This window comes from Pseudophryne corroboree, chromosome 7, assembly GCF_028390025.1.
Source record: "Pseudophryne corroboree isolate aPseCor3 chromosome 7, aPseCor3.hap2, whole genome shotgun sequence".
Lineage (NCBI taxonomy): Eukaryota > Metazoa > Chordata > Amphibia > Anura > Myobatrachidae > Pseudophryne > Pseudophryne corroboree.
This window is the reverse complement of record NC_086450.1, coordinates 139,227,399-139,246,592: the sequence shown is the minus strand read 5'-3', so window position 1 is coordinate 139,246,592 and position 19,194 is coordinate 139,227,399. Positions and strand designations below refer to the sequence as shown.

Here is a 19,194-nt window from a genome sequence, read left to right as displayed (position 1 = left end):
CACTCTGTGGAATGCCCTCCCACGCACAATGAGATTCGCCTCTAGTCTCCAAACCTTTAAACGTTCCCTGAAAACTCACCTATTCAGACAAGCCTATCCTATTCCAGACCCACCAACATAACCTTCAGTGCTTCCCTATCTAATTACATCCTCTGTAGAGTATTCATAACATCACATATCTTGTCTTTCTTTAGTCTCACACCCTCCTGACACTTGGCCAACTTTATGGGGTATCATCATACAACCCATTAAGAACCTAGCAATCTGGTGGACCATTATGCAATAGGTAGCATCAATCCTTGTGTATCTTTGCCTATTTCCCTACAGATTGTAAGCTTGCGAGCAGGCCCTCCCTACCTCTATGTCTGTCTGTTTTTACCCAGTTTTGTACTATTACTGTTGTTCTAATTGTAAAGCGCAACGGAATATGCTGCGCTATATAAGATACTGTTAATAAATAATAATAAATAAATAATGAATCAGATTCATCCACTGAGTCACTGAGTCTACACAGTGTACAACTGTCTCAACTCACAGGTAGACTCAGGATGAATCATGATTCATGAAATGGATCAGGCACAGCAGCACAGCACTCACTGACTGGTGAGTCGTGACTGCTCCCTCCCCCCTGCCACTGGGTGTCACCTGGTATAGCCTCTGGCCAATCACAGCTAAAGACACTCAGCAGAACACACTGACTGAAGGACACACTGAGTTCCCTCCCTCTGGCTGAGAGAAGCTACTGCTGCAGCTGTCTCGACTCATTAAACAGTGAGTGACTCGAATCATTCATACTTCCTGATGATTCGAGTCACTGTGTTGAGACAGTGAGTCAGTAGCCATCTCTAGGTGCTAGCCTTCATCAGTGGGCGTGGCTAGTCGCATTGGAGGGCCATTTAAATAGCACTTCTCATTAATCCTCCTTACATACATTTTTAATGTACGTTTAACTTTGAAGTAAAACTGAGTGCTTTTAAAAATGTCATTACATTATCTGCACCCCCTTTTGTACATGTTACTATAGTGATACCAAAAACTGTTGAGGAAGGGTAAAGAAGGGAGCAGCAATTGCTGGAGACGTAAAAAGTGGATTTAATATATGGACTTAATACTTTTTTAGGATTGCGCATGAACTTTTATTGTGTGTGTGTGTGTGTGTGTGTGTGTGTGTGTGTGTGTGTGTGTGTGTGTGTGTGTGTGTGTGTGTGTGGGCGTGCCATACTTGCCTACCTGACCCTCTCCATGAGGGAGAAAATGCTCTGTTCCTGGACTTTCCTGGTAATGTATGATTGCCATCACCTGTGGTGAAACACCTTTCTTATCAATTAACTAGCTCACCACAAGTGATGGCAATCATACATTACCAGGAAAGTCCAGGAGCAGAGCATTTTCTCCCTCATGGAGAGGGTCAGGTAGGCAAGCATGGTGTGTGTGTTTATAACATTTTCAGGTGCAGAATATGTTGCAAAAACCTCAGTGTAGAATAATGCTTCTTTTTACTTTGGAGAGTTTTATTAATGCCAAAGCTAGACCTAGAAAGTATCATTTGTTATACAGTATTATTTACAAGTATTTGTGGTATGTATGTGTGTGTATATGTATGTATGTATGTATGTATGTATAATGTATATACAGGTTGAGTATCCCTTATCCAAAATGCTTGGGACCAGAGGTATTTTGGATATGGGATTTTTCCGTATTTTGGAATAATTGCATACCATAATGAGATATCATGGTGATGGGACCTAAGTCTAAGCACAGAATGCATTTATGTTTCATATACACATTATACACACAGCCTGAAGGTCATTTTAGCCAATATTTTTTATAACTTTGTGCATTAAACAAAGTGTGTGTACATTCACACAAATCATTTATATTTCATATACACCTTATACACACAGCCTGAAGGTCATTTAATACAATATTTTTAATAACTTTGTGTATTAAACAAAGTTTGTGTACATTGAGCCATCAAAAAACAAAAGTTTCACTATCTCACTCTCACTCAAAAAAGTCCGTATTTCGGAATATTCCGTATTTCGGATATTTGGATATGGGATACTCAACCTGTATATATATATATATATATACACATACATACATACATACATGACTGACACTGGCATCCCGACCCCCACTCCCACCCTACCCCAACCCTTGGGGGGTGGCGGCTAGGGCTGACCCTCCAGGGGTGGTGGCTAGTGCTATCTCTCAGGCTGTGGTGGCTAGGGCTAACCCACCCAGTGCCTAATTCCCTCCCCCCATCCCCCCGGAGTCCTTTACTCTACTCCCTATCTCAACCCTAGTGCCTAACCCTAGCCCTCCCCTCTCCCTGGGTCCTAACCATAACAGTTACCACGACACTTACCTTTGGGATGTTGGCAGTCGGTGTTCCAGCGCACTTGAGAGACCAACGCTGGAACACCAACAGCCGACATCCAGAAATGCATCACCTTTTTTGCCAATTATGGTTACATTTGATATGTTAGAAATAGCAAAAAGACTAATGATATTTTCAGAAACTGCATTGATTTTTAACAAAAAAAAAAAATAGTAATGAATGTGGGTACTGCATAAAAAATAGTTATATAATATTAATGATGAAATGTGATGAGCGCAAAAACAAAATATGAACGCAGTACATGACTGAGAAAAGCCTCACCAGCAAAGGGGTTAAATAGTCCCAAAGTATACTTTCTACTGCCACAAAGAGCTGCTATAGAAAATTTCTTTTCTGGGCCTGTTTGATGAATAGACCACTTTGCCTTAAACAAGGTCCTATAGCTTCAGTAACCTATTTCTTGAGATGTGCACCGGACATTTTTCGGGTTTTATGTTTTGGTTTTGGATTCGGTTCCGAAGCCGTGTTTTGTATTCGGACGCGTTTTGGCAAAACCTCCCTTAAAATTTTTTGTCGGACTCAGGTGTGTTTTGGATTCGGGTGTTTTTAAAAAAAAAAAAAACCCTCAAAAACAGCTTAAATCATAGAATTTGGAGGTAATTTTGATCCCATAGTATTATTAACCTCAATAACCATAATTTTCAATCATTTCCAGTCTATTCTGAACACCTCACAATATTATTTTTAGTCCTAAAAGTTGCACCGAGGTCGCTGGATGACTAAGTTAAGCGACACAAGTGGCCAGCACAAACACCTGGCCCATCTAGGAATGCTATTGCAGTGTCAGACAGTATGGCATTTAAAAAAATTGGCCCCAAACATCACATGATGCAAAGATAAATAAATAAAAAAGAGGTGCAAGATGGAATTGTCCTTGGGCCCTCCCACCCACCCTTATGTTATATAAACAGGACATGCACACTATAACAAACCCATCATTTCAGCGACAGGGTCTGCCACACGACTGTGGCTGACATGACTGGTTGATTTGGGCCCCCACCAAAAAAGAAGCAATCTCTCCTTGCACAAGCTGGCTCTACAGAGGCACCTCCTCATCGTCCAATTCCTCACCCTTTCACTGTGTACATCCCCCTCCTCAAAGAGTATTAATTCGTCCCCACTGGAATCCACCATCACAGGCCCCTGTGTACTTTCTGGAGGCAATTGCTGGTAAATGTCTCCACGGAGGAATTGATTATAATTCATTTTGATGAACATCATCTTCTCCACATTTTGTGGAAGTAACCTCGTACGCCGATCGCTGACAAGGTGAGCGGCTGCACTAAACACTCTTTCGGAGTACACACTGGAGGGGGGGGGGGCAATTAGGTAAATTAAAGCCAGTTTGTGCAAGGGCCTCCAAATTTCCCCTTTTTCCTGCCAGTATATGTCTGACATGCCTACTTGGATGCGGTCACTCATATAATCCTCCACCATTCTTTCAATGGTGACAGAATCATATGCAGTGACAGTTGACGACATGTCAGTAATCGCTGGCAGGTCCTTCAGTCCTGACCAGATGTCAGTTTTCGCTCCTGACTGCCCTGCATCACCGCCAGCGGGTGGTTTTGGAAATTTTATCCTTTTCCTGGCTGCTCCAGTGGCGGTAGAAAATGAAGGAAGAGCTGTTGGTGGGTCACGTTCCGCTTGACTTGACAAGTGTCTCACCAGCAGGTCTTTGAACCTCTGCAGACTTGTGTCTGCCGGAAAGAAAGATACAACATAGGCTTTAAACCTAGGATCGAGCACGGTGGCCAAAATGTAGTGCTCTGATTTCAACAGATTGACCACCCGTGATTCCTGGTTAAGCAAATGAAGGGCTCCATCCACAAGTCCCACATGCCTAGCGGAATCGCTCCGTTTTAGCTCCTCCTTCTCCAGCTGCTTCTGTAAAAGCCTGATGAGGGGAATGACCTGACTCAGGCTGGCAGTGTCTGAACTGACTTCACGTATGGTAAGTTCAAAGGGTTGCAGAACCTTGCACAATGTTGAAATCATTCTCCACTGCGCTTGAGTCAGGTGCATTCCCCCTCCTTTGCCTATATAGTAGGCAGATGTATAGGCTTGAATGGCCTTTTGCTGATCCTCCTTCCTCTGAAGCATATAGAGGGTTGAATTCCACCTCGTTACCACCTCTTGCTTCAGCTGATGGCGGTGCATGTTCAGGAGTGTTTGCTGGTGCTCCAGTTTACGGCACGCGGTGGCTGAATGCCGAAAGTGGCCCGCAATTCTTCGGGCCACCGACAGCATCTCTTGCATGCCCCTGTCATTTTAAAAAAAAATCTGCTCCATCAAATTCATTGTACAGGTTGAGTATCCCTTATCCAAAATGCTTGGGACCAGAGGTATTTTGGATATGGGATTTTTCCGTATTTTGGAATAATTGCATACCATAATGAGATATCATGGTGATGGAACCCAAGTCTAAGCACAGAATGTATTTATGTTTCATATACACCGTATACACACAGCCTGAAGGTAATTTTAGCCAATATTTTTTATAACTTTGTGCATTAAACAAAGTGTGTTTACATTCACACAATTCATTTATGTTTCTTATACACCTTATACTCACAGCCTGAAGGTCATTTAATACAATATTTTTAATAACTTTGTGTATTAAACAAGGTTTGTGTACATTGAGCCATCAAAAAACAAAAGTTTCACTATCTCACTCTCACTCAAAAAAGTCCGTATTTCGGAATATTCCGTATTTCGGATATTTGGATATGGGATACTCAACCTGTATGTGCAAAACATGGGATGTGCTGTAATTTGCCCACATGTAATGCACGCACAATATTGTTGGCGTTGTCCAATGTCACAAATCCAGAGGAGAGTCCAATTGGAGTAAACCAATCTGCGATGATGTTCCTCAGTTTCCGTAAGAGGTTGTCAGCTGTGTGCCTCTTATGGAAAGCGGTGATACAAAGCGTAGCCTGCCTAGGAACAAGTTGGCGTTTGCGAGATGCTGCTACTGGTGTCGCCGCTGTTGTTGCTGCGGTAGACAATACATCTACCCAGTGGGCTGTCACAGTCATATAGTCCTTAGTCTGCCCTGCTCCACTTGTCCACATGTCCGTGGTTAAGTGGACATTGGGTACAACTGCATTTTTTAGGACACTGGTGACTCTTTTTCTGACGTCTGTGTACATTTTTGGTATCGCCTGCCTAGAGAAGTGGAACCTAGATGGGATTTGGTACCGGGGACACACTACCTCAAGAAATTCTCTAAGCCCCTGTGAACTAACGGCGGATACCGGACGCACGTCTAATACCAACACAGTTGTCAAGGCCTGAGTTATCCGCTTTGCAACAGGATGACTGCTGTGATATTTCATCTTCCTCGCAAAGGACTGTTGGACAGTCAATTGCTTACTGGAAGCAGTACAAGTGGTCTTCCGTCTTCCCCTCTGGGATGACGATTGACTCCCAGCAGCAACAACAGCAGCGCCAGCAGCAGTAAGCGTTACACTCAAGGATCCATCGGAGGAATCCCAGTTAGGAGAGGACCCGTCAGACTTGCCAGTGACATGGCCTGCAGGACTATTGGCGTTTCTGTCTAAGGAGGAAATTGACACTGAGGGAGTTGGTGGTGTGGTTTGCAGGAGCTTGGGTACAAGAGGAAGAAGGGATTTAGTTGTCACTGTCAGTGGACTGCTACCGCTGTCACCCAAAGTTTTTGAACTTGTCAATGACTTCTGATAAATGCGCTCCAGGTGACATATAAGGGAGGATGTTCCTAGGTGGTTAACGTCCTTACACCTACTTATTACAGCTTGATAAAGGCAACACACGGCTTGACACCAGTTGTCCGCATTTGTCCGCATTTCTGTTGAAATAATTCCACACCGAAGAGGTGATGTTTTTGGTATTGTCAATGGCCTTATTCATCCCACGGACAACAGGTGTCTCCCCGGGGTGCCTCTCCACCAGATTCCTCCTGGTCAATTTCCTCCTCAGCGCCAGCAACACCCATATCCTCATCCTAGTGTACTTCAACAGTGACATCTTCAATTTGAATATCAGGATCTGTACTGTGGGTGCTCCTTCCAGCACTTGCAGGGGGCGTGCAAATGGTGGAAGGAGCCACCTCTTCCCATCCAGTGTTGGGAAGGTCAGGCATCGCAACCGATACAATTGGACTCTCCTTGGGGATTTGTGATTTAGAAGAACGCACAGTTCTTTGCTGTGCTTTTGCCAGCTTAACTCTTTTCATTTTTCTAGCGGGAGGATGAGTGCTTCCATCCTCATGTGAAGCTGACCCACTAGTCATGAGGAACATAGGAGAGGGCCTTAGCCGTTCGTTGCCACTCCGTGTCGTAAATGGCATATTGGCAAGTTTACGCTTCTCCTCAGACGCTTTTAATTTAGATTTTTGGGTCATTTTACTGAACTTTTGTTTTTTGGATTTTACATGCTCTCTACTATGACATTGGGCATCGGCCTTGGCAGACGACGTTGATGGCATTTCATCGTCACTGCCATGACTAGTGGCAGCAGCTTCAGCACTAGGTGGAAGTGCATCTTGATCTTTCCCTATTTTACCCTCCACATTTTTGTTCTCCAATTTTTAATGTGTGGAATTATATGCCAGTAATATATCTGGAATTAGACGGTGGTAATGTCTGGAATTAGATACCACTAGATAGATACCAGATACCACTGTGACTGAAATGATGATGACCTATGCACAGTGACAGGACACTACCACAGCAGCCTACAGCAGCAAGATGCAGCACAAGACACTGGACTATTAGTCACCACAATGCAGCACTGATAATAATGTGCACAGATATTGAGCACTGTTCAGGATAATAGAACTGACACTGGGCAGCGAGAACAGCACTGGACTACTGTACTGTACTACCATATACTGGTCAGTGGTCACCACAATGCAGCAATGATAATAATGAGCACAGATACGCTGTGCACTGTTCAGGATAATAGAACTGACACTGGGCAGCGAGAACAGCACTGGACTACTGAACTGTAATACCATATACTGGTCACACCACAATGCAGCACTGATAATAATGAGCACAGATACACTGTGCACTGTTCAGGATAACAGAACTGACACTGGGCAGCGAGAACAGCACTGGACTACTGTACTGTACTACCATATACTGGTCAGTGGTCACCACAATGCAGCAATGATAATAATGAGCACAGATACACTGTGCACTGTTCAGGAAAATAGAACTGACACTGGGCGGCGAGAACAGCACTGGACTACTGTACTGCAATACCATATACTGGTCACACCACAATGCAGCACTGATAATAATGAGCACAGATACACTGTGCACTGTTCAGGATAATAGAACTGACACTGGGCAGCGAGAACAGCACTGGACTACTGTACTGTACTACCATATACTGGTCAGTGGTCACCACAATGCAGCAATGATAATAATGAGCACAGATACGCTGTGCACTGTTCAGGATAATAGAACTGACACTGGGCAGCGAGAACAGCACTGGACTACTGTACTGTACTACCATATACTGGTCAGTGGTCACCATAATGCAGCAATGATAATAATGAGCACAGATACACTGTGCAATGTTCAGGATAATAGAACTGACACTGGGCAGCGAGAACAGCACTGGACTACTGTACTGTAATACCATATACTGGTCACACCACAATGCAGCACTGATAATAATGAGCACAGATATTGAGCACTGTTCAGGATAATAGAACTGACACTGGGCAGCGAGAACAGCACTGGACTACTGTACTGTACTACCATATACTGGTCAGTGGTCACCACAATGCAGCAATGATAATAATGAGCACAGATAAACTGTGTACTGTTCAGGATAATAGAACTGACACTGGGCAGCGAGAACAGCACTGGACTACTGTACTGTACTACCATATACTGGTCACACCACAATGCAGCACTGATAATAATGAGCACAGATACACTGTGCACTGTTCAGGATAACAGAACTGACACTGGGCAGCGAGAACAGCACTGGACTACTGTACTGTACTACCATATACTGGTCAGTGGTCACCACAATGCAGCAATGATAATAATGAGCACAGATACACTGTGCACTGTTCAGGAAAATAGAACTGACACTGGGCGGCGAGAACAGCACTGGACTACTGTACTGCAATACCATATACTGGTCACACCACAATGCAGCACTGATAATAATGAGCACAGATACACTGTGCACTGTTCAGGATAATAGAACTGACACTGGGCAGCGAGAACAGCACTGGACTACTGTACTGTACTACCATATACTGGTCAGTGGTCACCATAATGCAGCAATGATAATAATGAGCACAGATACACTGTGCAATGTTCAGGATAATAGAACTGACACTGGGCAGCGAGAACAGCACTGGACTACTGTACTGTAATACCATATACTGGTCACACCACAATGCAGCACTGATAATAATGAGCACAGATATTGAGCACTGTTCAGGATAATAGAACTGACACTGGGCAGCGAGAACAGCACTGGACTACTGTACTGTACTACCATATACTGGTCAGTGGTCACCACAATGCAGCAATGATAATAATGAGCACAGATAAACTGTGCACTGTTCAGGATAATAGAACTGACACTGGGCAGCGAGAACAGCACTGGACTACTGTACTGTAATACCATATACTGGTCACACCACAATGCAGCACTGATAATAATGAGCACAGATACACTGTGCACTGTTCAGGATAACAGAACTGACACTGGGCAGCGAGAACAGCACTGGACTACTGTACTGTACTACCATATACTGGTCAGTGGTCACCACAATGCAGCAATGATAATAATGAGCACAGATACACTGTGCACTGTTCAGGAAAATAGAACTGACACTGGGCGGCGAGAACAGCACTGGACTACTGTACTGCAATACCATATACTGGTCACACCACAATGCAGCACTGATAATAATGAGCACAGATACACTGTGCACTGTTCAGGATAATAGAACTGACACTGGGCAGCGAGAACAGCACTGGACTACTGTACTGTACTACCATATACTGGTCAGTGGTCACCATAATGCAGCAATGATAATAATGAGCACAGATACACTGTGCAATGTTCAGGATAATAGAACTGACACTGGGCAGCGAGAACAGCACTGGACTACTGTACTGTAATACCATATACTGGTCACACCACAATGCAGCACTGATAATAATGAGCACAGATATTGAGCACTGTTCAGGATAATAGAACTGACACTGGGCAGCGAGAACAGCACTGGACTACTGTACTGTACTACCATATACTGGTCAGTGGTCACCACAATGCAGCAATGATAATAATGAGCACAGATAAACTGTGCACTGTTCAGGATAATAGAACTGACACTGGGCAGCGAGAACAGCACTGGACTACTGTACTGTAATACCATATACTGGTCTACACAATGCAGCACTGATACTGAGCACAGATATTGAGCTGAGATTTGCTGATATTGGGCTATTCAGGCAGAGAACGTAGCCGTAGTCCTCTCACTATCTCGACAATGCACAAGTGAAAATGGCGGCGACGCGCGGCTCTTTATATGGAATCGAATCTCGCGAGGATCCGACAGCGGGATGATGACGTTTTCCCCCGTTCGGGTTTTGCGTGTAAGGCGGGAAGAACTGAGTCTGACTCGGACCCGTGTAAACCAAGTGAAGTTCGGGGGGGTTCGGATCTCGACGAACCGAACCCGCTCATCTCTACCTATTTCAAGTTGTCCTGATAATTTGGGTTCTTATGGGCATTAAATTACAATAACATGTATACAGTATGAGTTAAAATTTGTAGGTGAAAAAGAGGGGACTTTCTGGAAAAAAAACAGGGCAACATGGGAGCTCTTACTATACAGCTATATATGGGACAAAAGAAGTTAATTATAAAGTATCATTTGTTACACAGTATCATTCACATGTATATTTATTTATAAAAACCAAACTGTATAACTAGTTGTCTGCGCTAGTCTGTGTAACTAAAGTGAGGTTACTGCAATTAGAAAATAAGTGGGATAAATAAATAGGTGCAGACCAGGTGAAATTGTCACTAACGTAAGATAAAGTGTGTCCTTCATCCACACCGAAACTGGGTATCCATAATAGCTTCCTCGGAAACTTCAGACTGTAAAAACATATATACCTTCCTAGGAAACTTAAGACTGTAAAAACATGCAGCTGTGTAGCATAAAGCATTAGAGGAACACTCACAAGTATTACTGCAATGTAAATAAACACATTCTGGACACTCAATCAGATAAACACTTAGATCTTACAGATTGTTCAACAGTTTGGCTACAAGGCAGTATATGCACAAACAAGAAAGTTTACAGTGTATATAGGTGTGTTGGATTTTAGGTCTGATCTTTATGTAGCAACAGCTTAGTATATCCTCCGCGTCTTCTCCAGCAAGGAAGGAGTTACACACCCAGAACAAGGTGAGGGCTGCACTCTCACTGCTGGCTCACACACCAACACAATTTCCTCATATGTGGCGGCTTCTCAAGTTTCCATACAAGCTATAAGGAGACTGGGTGGGGAATATACACGTCTGCTTTACTACATTTGCCGACTGAAGTGTCTCCAATCAGCAGGATATGGGATGTGATCAGAAGAGGAGATGATGGTGCTGCTGTGGGGCTCTGAAGTTTATCCCAGCTAGGTGCAGAAGTGCCAGGAGAAGAGGAGGACAGGAGGGACACTAGAAATGCCACGCAGGCAGGAGTGAGCCAGGCAACAGCAGCAGCAGGACTGTTCCCCATGTGCTGCAGAGGCTGGAAGACAAGTCCCAGGAATTGCACTGAGGATGCACAGGGTAAGGAAGTACTTTCGTGGCAGTGGCAGGGCCCTGGCATTTATATTCATCGCCTCTGTCATCTGGCTGATCTTTGACATGGCAGCACTGAGGTTCTCTTTCAGTGACATTAATAGCAAACACCAGAAAGAGGAGCTGGTCCGGAGGGAGAGAGTTGGCTTTGGAGCCTGGAAGTCCCCAGGAAGGAGGAATATGGACAGTAAGTGGTACCCTCTGGGAAATCATGACACTACTAAACTAAAAGGCATATTTCACCCCCCAGAAGATGAACTCGCACCTCCAGGGAATGCACTTGACAGTGATTTTAAAATAAAGGTTGGGAAGAGAAAGAGGACTATAAAACCATTTCTTTTTAAAAAGACACTTTCACCATTGGGCATACCAGCAGCCAGATCCCTCACTCCCCACTTCAGGGCTCAGGGCAAAAAGGATAAATTGGACGTTTTAAATGTGACAAACCTGCTTGTGGTAAAATCATATATGTCTAAACTTCCCCTGAATACACCTGCTGCCGCAGATGATAGGCTGGTTATTGGACTACATACAAATACATTTATTCTAGGGGTTGGGAAGGTGCATAATCCAGAAGAAATTGTAGGCGCGGGGGACTTTAATAGTAAGGATACAGGGGTAAAGCTTGAAGGTGCAGGGGTAGAGCCCATAGATGTGCTGGAGTTCAAGAAAGTAGGGGACTTTAAGAGTAAGAATGCAGGGGTGAAACTTGAAGGTGCAGGGGTAGAGCATAAAGACACAGGGGCCTCTAAAGATGTACTAGAGTCCAAGAAATCGGGGGACTTTAAAGTTGCAGTGGAGTCCAAGGAAGCAGGGGGCTCAAAAAATGCAGTGAAGCCCAAAGATGAAGAGGTCTATAAAGGAGCACAGGATCTGAATCCTGCAGGGGCCCCTAAAGATGAAGCAGAACCCAAGGATAAAGAGGGAAAGGAAATTAAGGGTCCATTCATTGTCACTTTAAAACTAAAAGGGTCAAGAGAAAATCTGAAAGATTTAGAAAAACAGCATCTTAATGAACTACCTCTTGAAAATGTTGTTTTAGTCAATAAGTTGAATTTGACTGAAAAATTGCCTGCCAATGTAAATAAACTTGTAGCAGCTAATAGTAATGTATCCGTCAGTGAGACCAAGGTACATGATTTGTTGAATGTGACAGTTAAAAAACTGAATGCTTCTATATACCCTACATTGCCCATTACCGATATTGTTGCCAAAGTTAAAATTTCTAACCCACTGCTCAGTTTTAAACAAGGGTTTTTAGGAATCTCTGAGATTAAGGGAAACAAAAGTGTCAGCAGCATAAGACAGAACATTACAAGTAAACTGGTGAATGCAGACTCTGGTCATCCTATTAAAACGGATGAAGGAAACAAGCAGGGTAAAGGGAATGCATCAGATGTCCCCAGGAGGCACAAAGTTTTAACTGTTGATGCAACTATGAGTCCTAGAGACTTGAGAGCTCCTGGGCAGCTTGGGAGGTCTGTGGTGGTCCCTAAAGACAAGGAGCAAGAAGCGAAGAGAAGATGGAATGAAGGAAATTTTAACGTCTATCTGAGTGACCTGATCCCGCTGGACCGAGCTATCGAGGACACCAGGCCTAAAGGGTAAGATCTGTTTCTGTTACTTACAATCCTTGTAGACTACATCTCCTGTGGCAGCTATTAATGATTTGCTGAGATAGTCCTCACTTATAAAGGGGTGTGGTATGCAAGGTCGACAGTAATTAGGTTGACAGTAACTAGGTCGACCACTATTGGTCAACAGTAACTAGGTCTACAAGGTCTCTAGGTCGACAGGTCAAAAGGTCAACATGAGTTTTTCATGGTTTTTTGGTGTTGTTTTCTCTGTACAGTGACCGGGAACCCCAATTAGTTCACCGTGTCCCCTCGCACGGTTCGCTTCGCTCGCCATGCTTCGGGCAAGGTGCCTTGCTCCACTACCTCTGCGCTTGGCACAGGTTACAATTCCCAGTCGTAGTCCGCGTGGATCGTTAAGTATGAAAAAGGTCAAAAAAGAAAAAAATTGTAAAAAACTCATGTTGACCTTTTGACCTGTCGACCTAGAACATGTCGACCTAGAGACCCAGTCAACCTATAGACCCTTGTTGACCTAGTTACTGTCGACCAATAGTGGTTGACCTAGTTCAGAGCCGGCCATAGGTATAGGCAAACTAGGCAATTGCCTAGGGCATTTGATATGCCTAGGGGCATCAGCAGCTTCTGCTGATTAAAATGATATACAGCATGCCTATATTCTGTGTGTAGCATTTCATATGCAGATACAGCCGCGGTCTCACACAGTATATAGGCATGCTGCATATCATTTTAATCCGTAGAAGCTGCTTGTGCATCCTAGCCACATAGCAATGCAAATAAGATGCATTTTGATTCAAAAAAGGTGCCAGGCGGTAGCATTGAGGCAAGATTTATGAGGACACATCTGTATCCAAGCAGAGGCAGAGGTCACAGTGTTAGTGGCAGTGCGATTGCTGTGTGCATGTGATTGGGTTGGTTGTGCAGTAGTGTTTGGAATATGTGTAAGGGGCACTATGCGTGTCATTATGTGTATAAGGGCATTAATAATCTGCGGCATATGTGTAAAAGGGTACTACTGTATGTGTGTTGTTATGTGTATAGTGGCACTAATAATGTGCAGCAAATGTGTAGGGGGCACTATGTGTGTCATTATGTGTATAAGGGCATTAATAATGTGCAGCATATGTGTAAGGGACATTATGTGTAAAAGGGCATTAATAAAGGTTGTCATAATGTGTAAGGCGCATTATGTTTATAAGGACATTAATAATGTGTCTCATATGTGTAAGGGGAATTATGTGTATAAATGCATTACTAATGTGTGGCATTATGTGTATAAGGTGCTCTACTATGTGGCGTTGCCTATAGAAAAGGCACTACTGTGTCGTCTAATGTGAATAAAGAGCAATAGAATGTGGTGTAATGGGAATAAGGAGCAATTCAGTGTGATGTATTGTGAATAAGGGGCTCTACTGTGAGGAGTAACGTTTAAGGTAAAGTGATACTACTGTGGGATGTAATATGAATTATGGACACTATCGCATGATCAAATGTGAATAAAGTTGCAGTACTGTGTGGCGTAATTGGAATTGGGGTTACTATTGTGTGGTCATGCCCGTTGCCAGCAAAAACACACCCCTTTTTGGGCTGTGCGCCAAATGTACAAACTGTTCCTATTTAAAATATAGGGGGTACAAACACCAAAATAAGGACTGCTACGGGTGAGGGGTGATGGTGCTGGGAAAGAGGTGCAAGGTCAGAGGTGGAATCAGCGGTGGTGCTAGGGGGCACCAGCCAAAATCTTGCCTAGGGCATCATATTGGTTAGGGCCGGCTCTGACCTAGTTACTGTCGACCTAGAGACCGGATCCCCTTATAAAGGTTACTCCCTGAACAACATCCTTGTTTATTTAATAGTAATGAGATGCATGTTATCGGGTATGGGTCGTTGGGTGGACACAACTTAGGTCAACAGTCATTAGGTCATCCACTGAAGGTCGACATGGGTATTAGGTCGACATGCACTAGGTCGACATGGGCATTAGGTCGACATGTAGTAGGTCGACATGTGAAAATGTCGACATGATTTTTTGGACTTTTTTGGTGTCGTTTTCTTCGTAAAGTGACGGGGAACCCCAATTGGTGCACCGTGTCCCCCCACTTCGGGCAAGATGCCTCGCTGCGCTTGGCACAGGTTACCGTTCCCAATTATAGTCCACGTGGATCGTAAAGTATGAAAAAGTACAAAAAAAGGGAAAAACTCATGTCGACCTTTTGCCCATGTCAACCTAGTGCATGTCGATCTAATGCCAATGTCAACCTTCAGTGGTCGACCTAATGACTGTCGACCTAAGTTGTGTCGACCTAACGACCGTATCCCATGTTATCAATTGTCTTGTTATGTATGCTACTTACTAAGTAGCAATGTATAATAAAGGAGTATTTCAGACAAAGGGGTAGATTTATCAAAGTTTCTGAAAATGAAAAGTAATGGTGTTTCCCATAGCAACCATATTTTGGTCATTTCTCTATTGCATTCTAGAAAATGATAGACAGAATCTGATCTGTTGCTATGGGCAACACCAACACTTGTCTGTTTTACAATTGTTATTATATCTAGTCCAAAGACTTTTCCGCAGCTAAATTGAGAGTAGCAGCAGGTGGGGATTACTGTGTATCCCATACAGATGGAGCATGTTTAATGTAGAAAAACAACTATTGCAGTATGTTGATCACACCATATACATGTAACCGCCACTCTGCCACTGGGCACAGTTATGTTAACAGTTTAGGGGTCTATTTGCTAAGCCTTGGATGGAGATAAAGTACCAGCCAATCGGCTCCTAACTGCCATTTTTTAAACGCAGCCTGTGACATGTCAGTTAGGAGCCGACTGGCTGGTACTTTATCTCAAGTGACTTTATCTCCAACCAAGGCTTAGTAAATAGACCCCTTAGTTCTAATCCATTGGGCCTTTTCTTCTTTGCTTCTGGAAAGTCGGGGACTCCTGACTTCACCAACTCATTATCTTTAAAGTGCTCCATTACTAGGTCGAACACCTTAGCATAGTGATTAATAGTGACTATATTACTAGTATGCTGACACATTTATGCATCCAGTTGTCAATGGATGCTGTCTCTAGCTTTACATCATATTAGAGCAAGCACTTCAAAATTCAGACTGCTTTTGCAGGCAACACAGCACTCACAATCTGGTGGGGGTAATCCTTTTCTACAATTGACTGGATATTGGGGGTAATTCCAAGTTGATCGCAGCAGGATTTTTTTTAGCAATTGGGCAAAACCATATGCACTGCAGGGGAGGCAGATATAACATGTGCAGAGAGAGTTAGATTTGGGTGGGGTGTGTTCAATCTGCAATCTAATTTGCAGTGTAAAAATAAAGCAGCCAGTATTTACCCTGCACAGAAACAAAATAACCCACCCAAATCTAACTCTTTCTGCACATGTTATATCTGCCTCCCCTGCAGTGCACATGGTTTTGCCCAATTGCTAAAAAAAATCCTGCTGCGATCATCTTGGAATTACCCCCATTGTTTCAGCAAAAACAATCTATGTCTGTTATGTTACATCCATCCTGGTGATGTGCAGTTTATTTGCTTCAGACTGCAGGACACATTTATTTATGTACCATGATGCATCATGCCAGGCTAGATGTGTCACAATGATTCAGGGATAAAAGGGTAAAATTCTTAAAGGATCATTATTGTGAAAATTTTGAAAAGTAATAACCACCTATCTACTTTGCACCCCCTTAATGAATTATTATTATCCCTCACACAAGAATTTCCTTGCTCTGCAATGCAGAGCTCCTTTATATGAAACTCCCACAACATGTAGTCGGAGGAGTAGCAGCAGAGCTCTCTGACAGCCTCGCCAGTGGCTCTTGTAGTCAGGTCAATATCACTAGCCGGTTCACATAATGGTGCCAGCTCTATAACTATTAAATGTGCACATCATCAGCCTACGGAACCCTCCCCAGCAATGGCCACATGCATGCATGGTCAATAGACTGCACGTGTGCAGGAGTCCCGGCACTGAAGTAAACACATTGCAGAGAAGGACTCTTCCTGTCCATGCATGCGCGCCTTCATACATTTGGGCTGTGTAATCATAACCTGCAATACAATACAAATAATATTGTGCCAAGATCGCATTGCAAATGCAATTATTGTTAAGGGCCCCTAAATCCCCTTACATGCAAATTTTACATCAACGTCTGTTGCAGGTGTGGACATAAGTGATGTAGCGTGGTAATGCAGTGCGATAACAAGAATATCAGTCATTGATAAATGTGCCCCATAGTTAATTTTAAGATGGCGCCACAGCGCACATATATTTCTGTCAGCAATGTTTACTCAAAAAATGATGCCTCAACACACCTACATTTCTGTTAGTAATGTTACTTCTTAATACACACAGATTGCACACAGCACCCACAGCTGGGGATCCGGTCTCTAGGTCGCCAGTAACTAGGTCGACACTATCTAGGCCGACCACTATTGGTCGACAGTAACTAGTTCGACAGGGTTTCTAGGTCAACAGGGACTCTAGGTCGACTTTTTCTAGGTCGACAGGTCAAAAGGTCGACATGAGTTTTTTTAAAAAAATCTTCTTTTTTGAACCTTTTCATACGTTACGATCCACGTTGACTACAATTGTGAATGGTAACCTGTGCCGAGCGCAGCGGTAGCGGAGCGAGGCACATTGCCCGAAGCATGCGAGAGGACATGGTGCACTAATTTGGGTTCCCGGTCACTCTACGAAGAAAACGACACAAACCCCCCATAAAAAACTCATGTCGACCTTTTGACCTGTCGACCTAGACTATGTCGACCTAAAGACCCTGTCGACCTAGAGACCCTGATCGACCTCGTTATTGTCGACCAATAGTGGTCGACCTAGGCACTGTCGACCTAGTTACTATCTACCTTCCATACCACACCCCCACAGCTCTCCCCATCCCTCTATGGGGTTGTTCTGCTGTTTAGGATCTTCTCGAACATGGTAGCCAGCCATGCTGCCTTCCAGCAGCCATATCCCCTTACTGGCTAATGCAGTCTTTAGTAACAGGATTCTCCTCTCTTCTAATATGTGTGACACATACTCACCTCCACCTCACCCACTAACATAATTTAGGCACACTGCTCTGGGACACCATACACCTGGCCTCTCCTGGCCACCCCACCCCCCCCACCCCCCACCCCCCTTCCCCAGTCCACTGGCCGGAATTCTCTGTCCAGGCAACCCAAGGATCTGTCTCTGAAGTCCTCCACCTCTCATGTGTGGGAAAGATGGTGAATGCCACTCAGTCACACCTCCTCCGGTAGCACAGCTTGCTAGTCTGTCCGCGTGACCTCTATTGCCAGTCACAGAGTCCCAGGTCTCATTTAACTTCTCTAGAGGGCATTACAGTTGCCTATTCTCCGGGCAGACACCTGATATCACCGTGACTATACACTGTCAGTCCCTCGCTACTGGCCATGCCCCAAATGGGCTACTCGCGTCACTAAGCCCAACCGCCTTGCGGAAAAATAACTGGCATTAGTACGTATTTGCATAGCGGTAGGGCCAAAATGATGCATTTACAAAGAACTATGTCAGTAGCCCCCCCCCCCCACCTTCCTTCCTTGAGGAACCCTGGGATTCCCTATATTAAACTCCACATTCGGATGCGGGAGTGATGCCCAATCTTCCCGGGGCTACGGGCAACTACCCTAACAATCGGGTGTCTCCCACAGGATCCGGTAGAGTAGGCAAGTATGCCCTGCCCCTAACATGCAGGAGTGAGGTGCCTGAGAAAAGGTTTCAGAATGTGTTCATTTAGTTATAGTATCATATGATACCACTTTCACCCAATATGCAATAATCTGTTGACGTTTTGTTTAGCATTATATTATAATATAAAACAAGTCACACCACTGACAATGAAAACAACCCTTGTTTTAGTTTTTTCCACAGCCACTTATGGAGATACAGCAGCATTATTACGGGACAATAAAATAGAAATATATGTCTGCTTTTTCTAGAACACCCTGCCTGACATACGTGCAGCTAATTCCGAGCTATACATGAGATCCATTAGGTACTGTAGGTGTAATAAAGCACAATCGCCTTAGTGGCCTACTTCTATTGTTTCTGTGTCATGTCTATTTATATATCCTAATTATATGCTGGGAGGAGATTTGACGCAGTGACTGTATCAGACAAGATTAACTGTATTCTCTGTAGAAAGCCACATTACTTAATATTAGTATTTTAATATTTTGTGGTCATTGTTTACATTTTTACTATTATTGTGTTTGAAAGAAGATATAACATATGAGTTATAGGCTAGCCCCATTAACTTTACCTATAATAATAATAATATTATTATTATATTAATAATAATAATAATAATAACC

The 19,194-nt window shown here is 43.7% G+C and overlaps 1 protein-coding gene across 1 annotated transcript in view; it reads left to right on the top strand.

Annotated features, from left to right (window-relative positions):
* Positions 1-10,848: 10,848 nt before the first annotated feature.
* Positions 10,849-19,194, top strand: part of GALNT5 (polypeptide N-acetylgalactosaminyltransferase 5) — a 68,241-nt gene continuing 59,895 nt past the window's right edge. Inside the window, exon 1 of the mRNA XM_063933700.1 lies at positions 10,849-12,840. Coding sequence (XP_063789770.1) covers positions 11,216-12,840 — 1,625 coding nt within the window. The 5' untranslated portion in view covers positions 10,849-11,215. The remainder of the gene's footprint in view (positions 12,841-19,194) is intronic.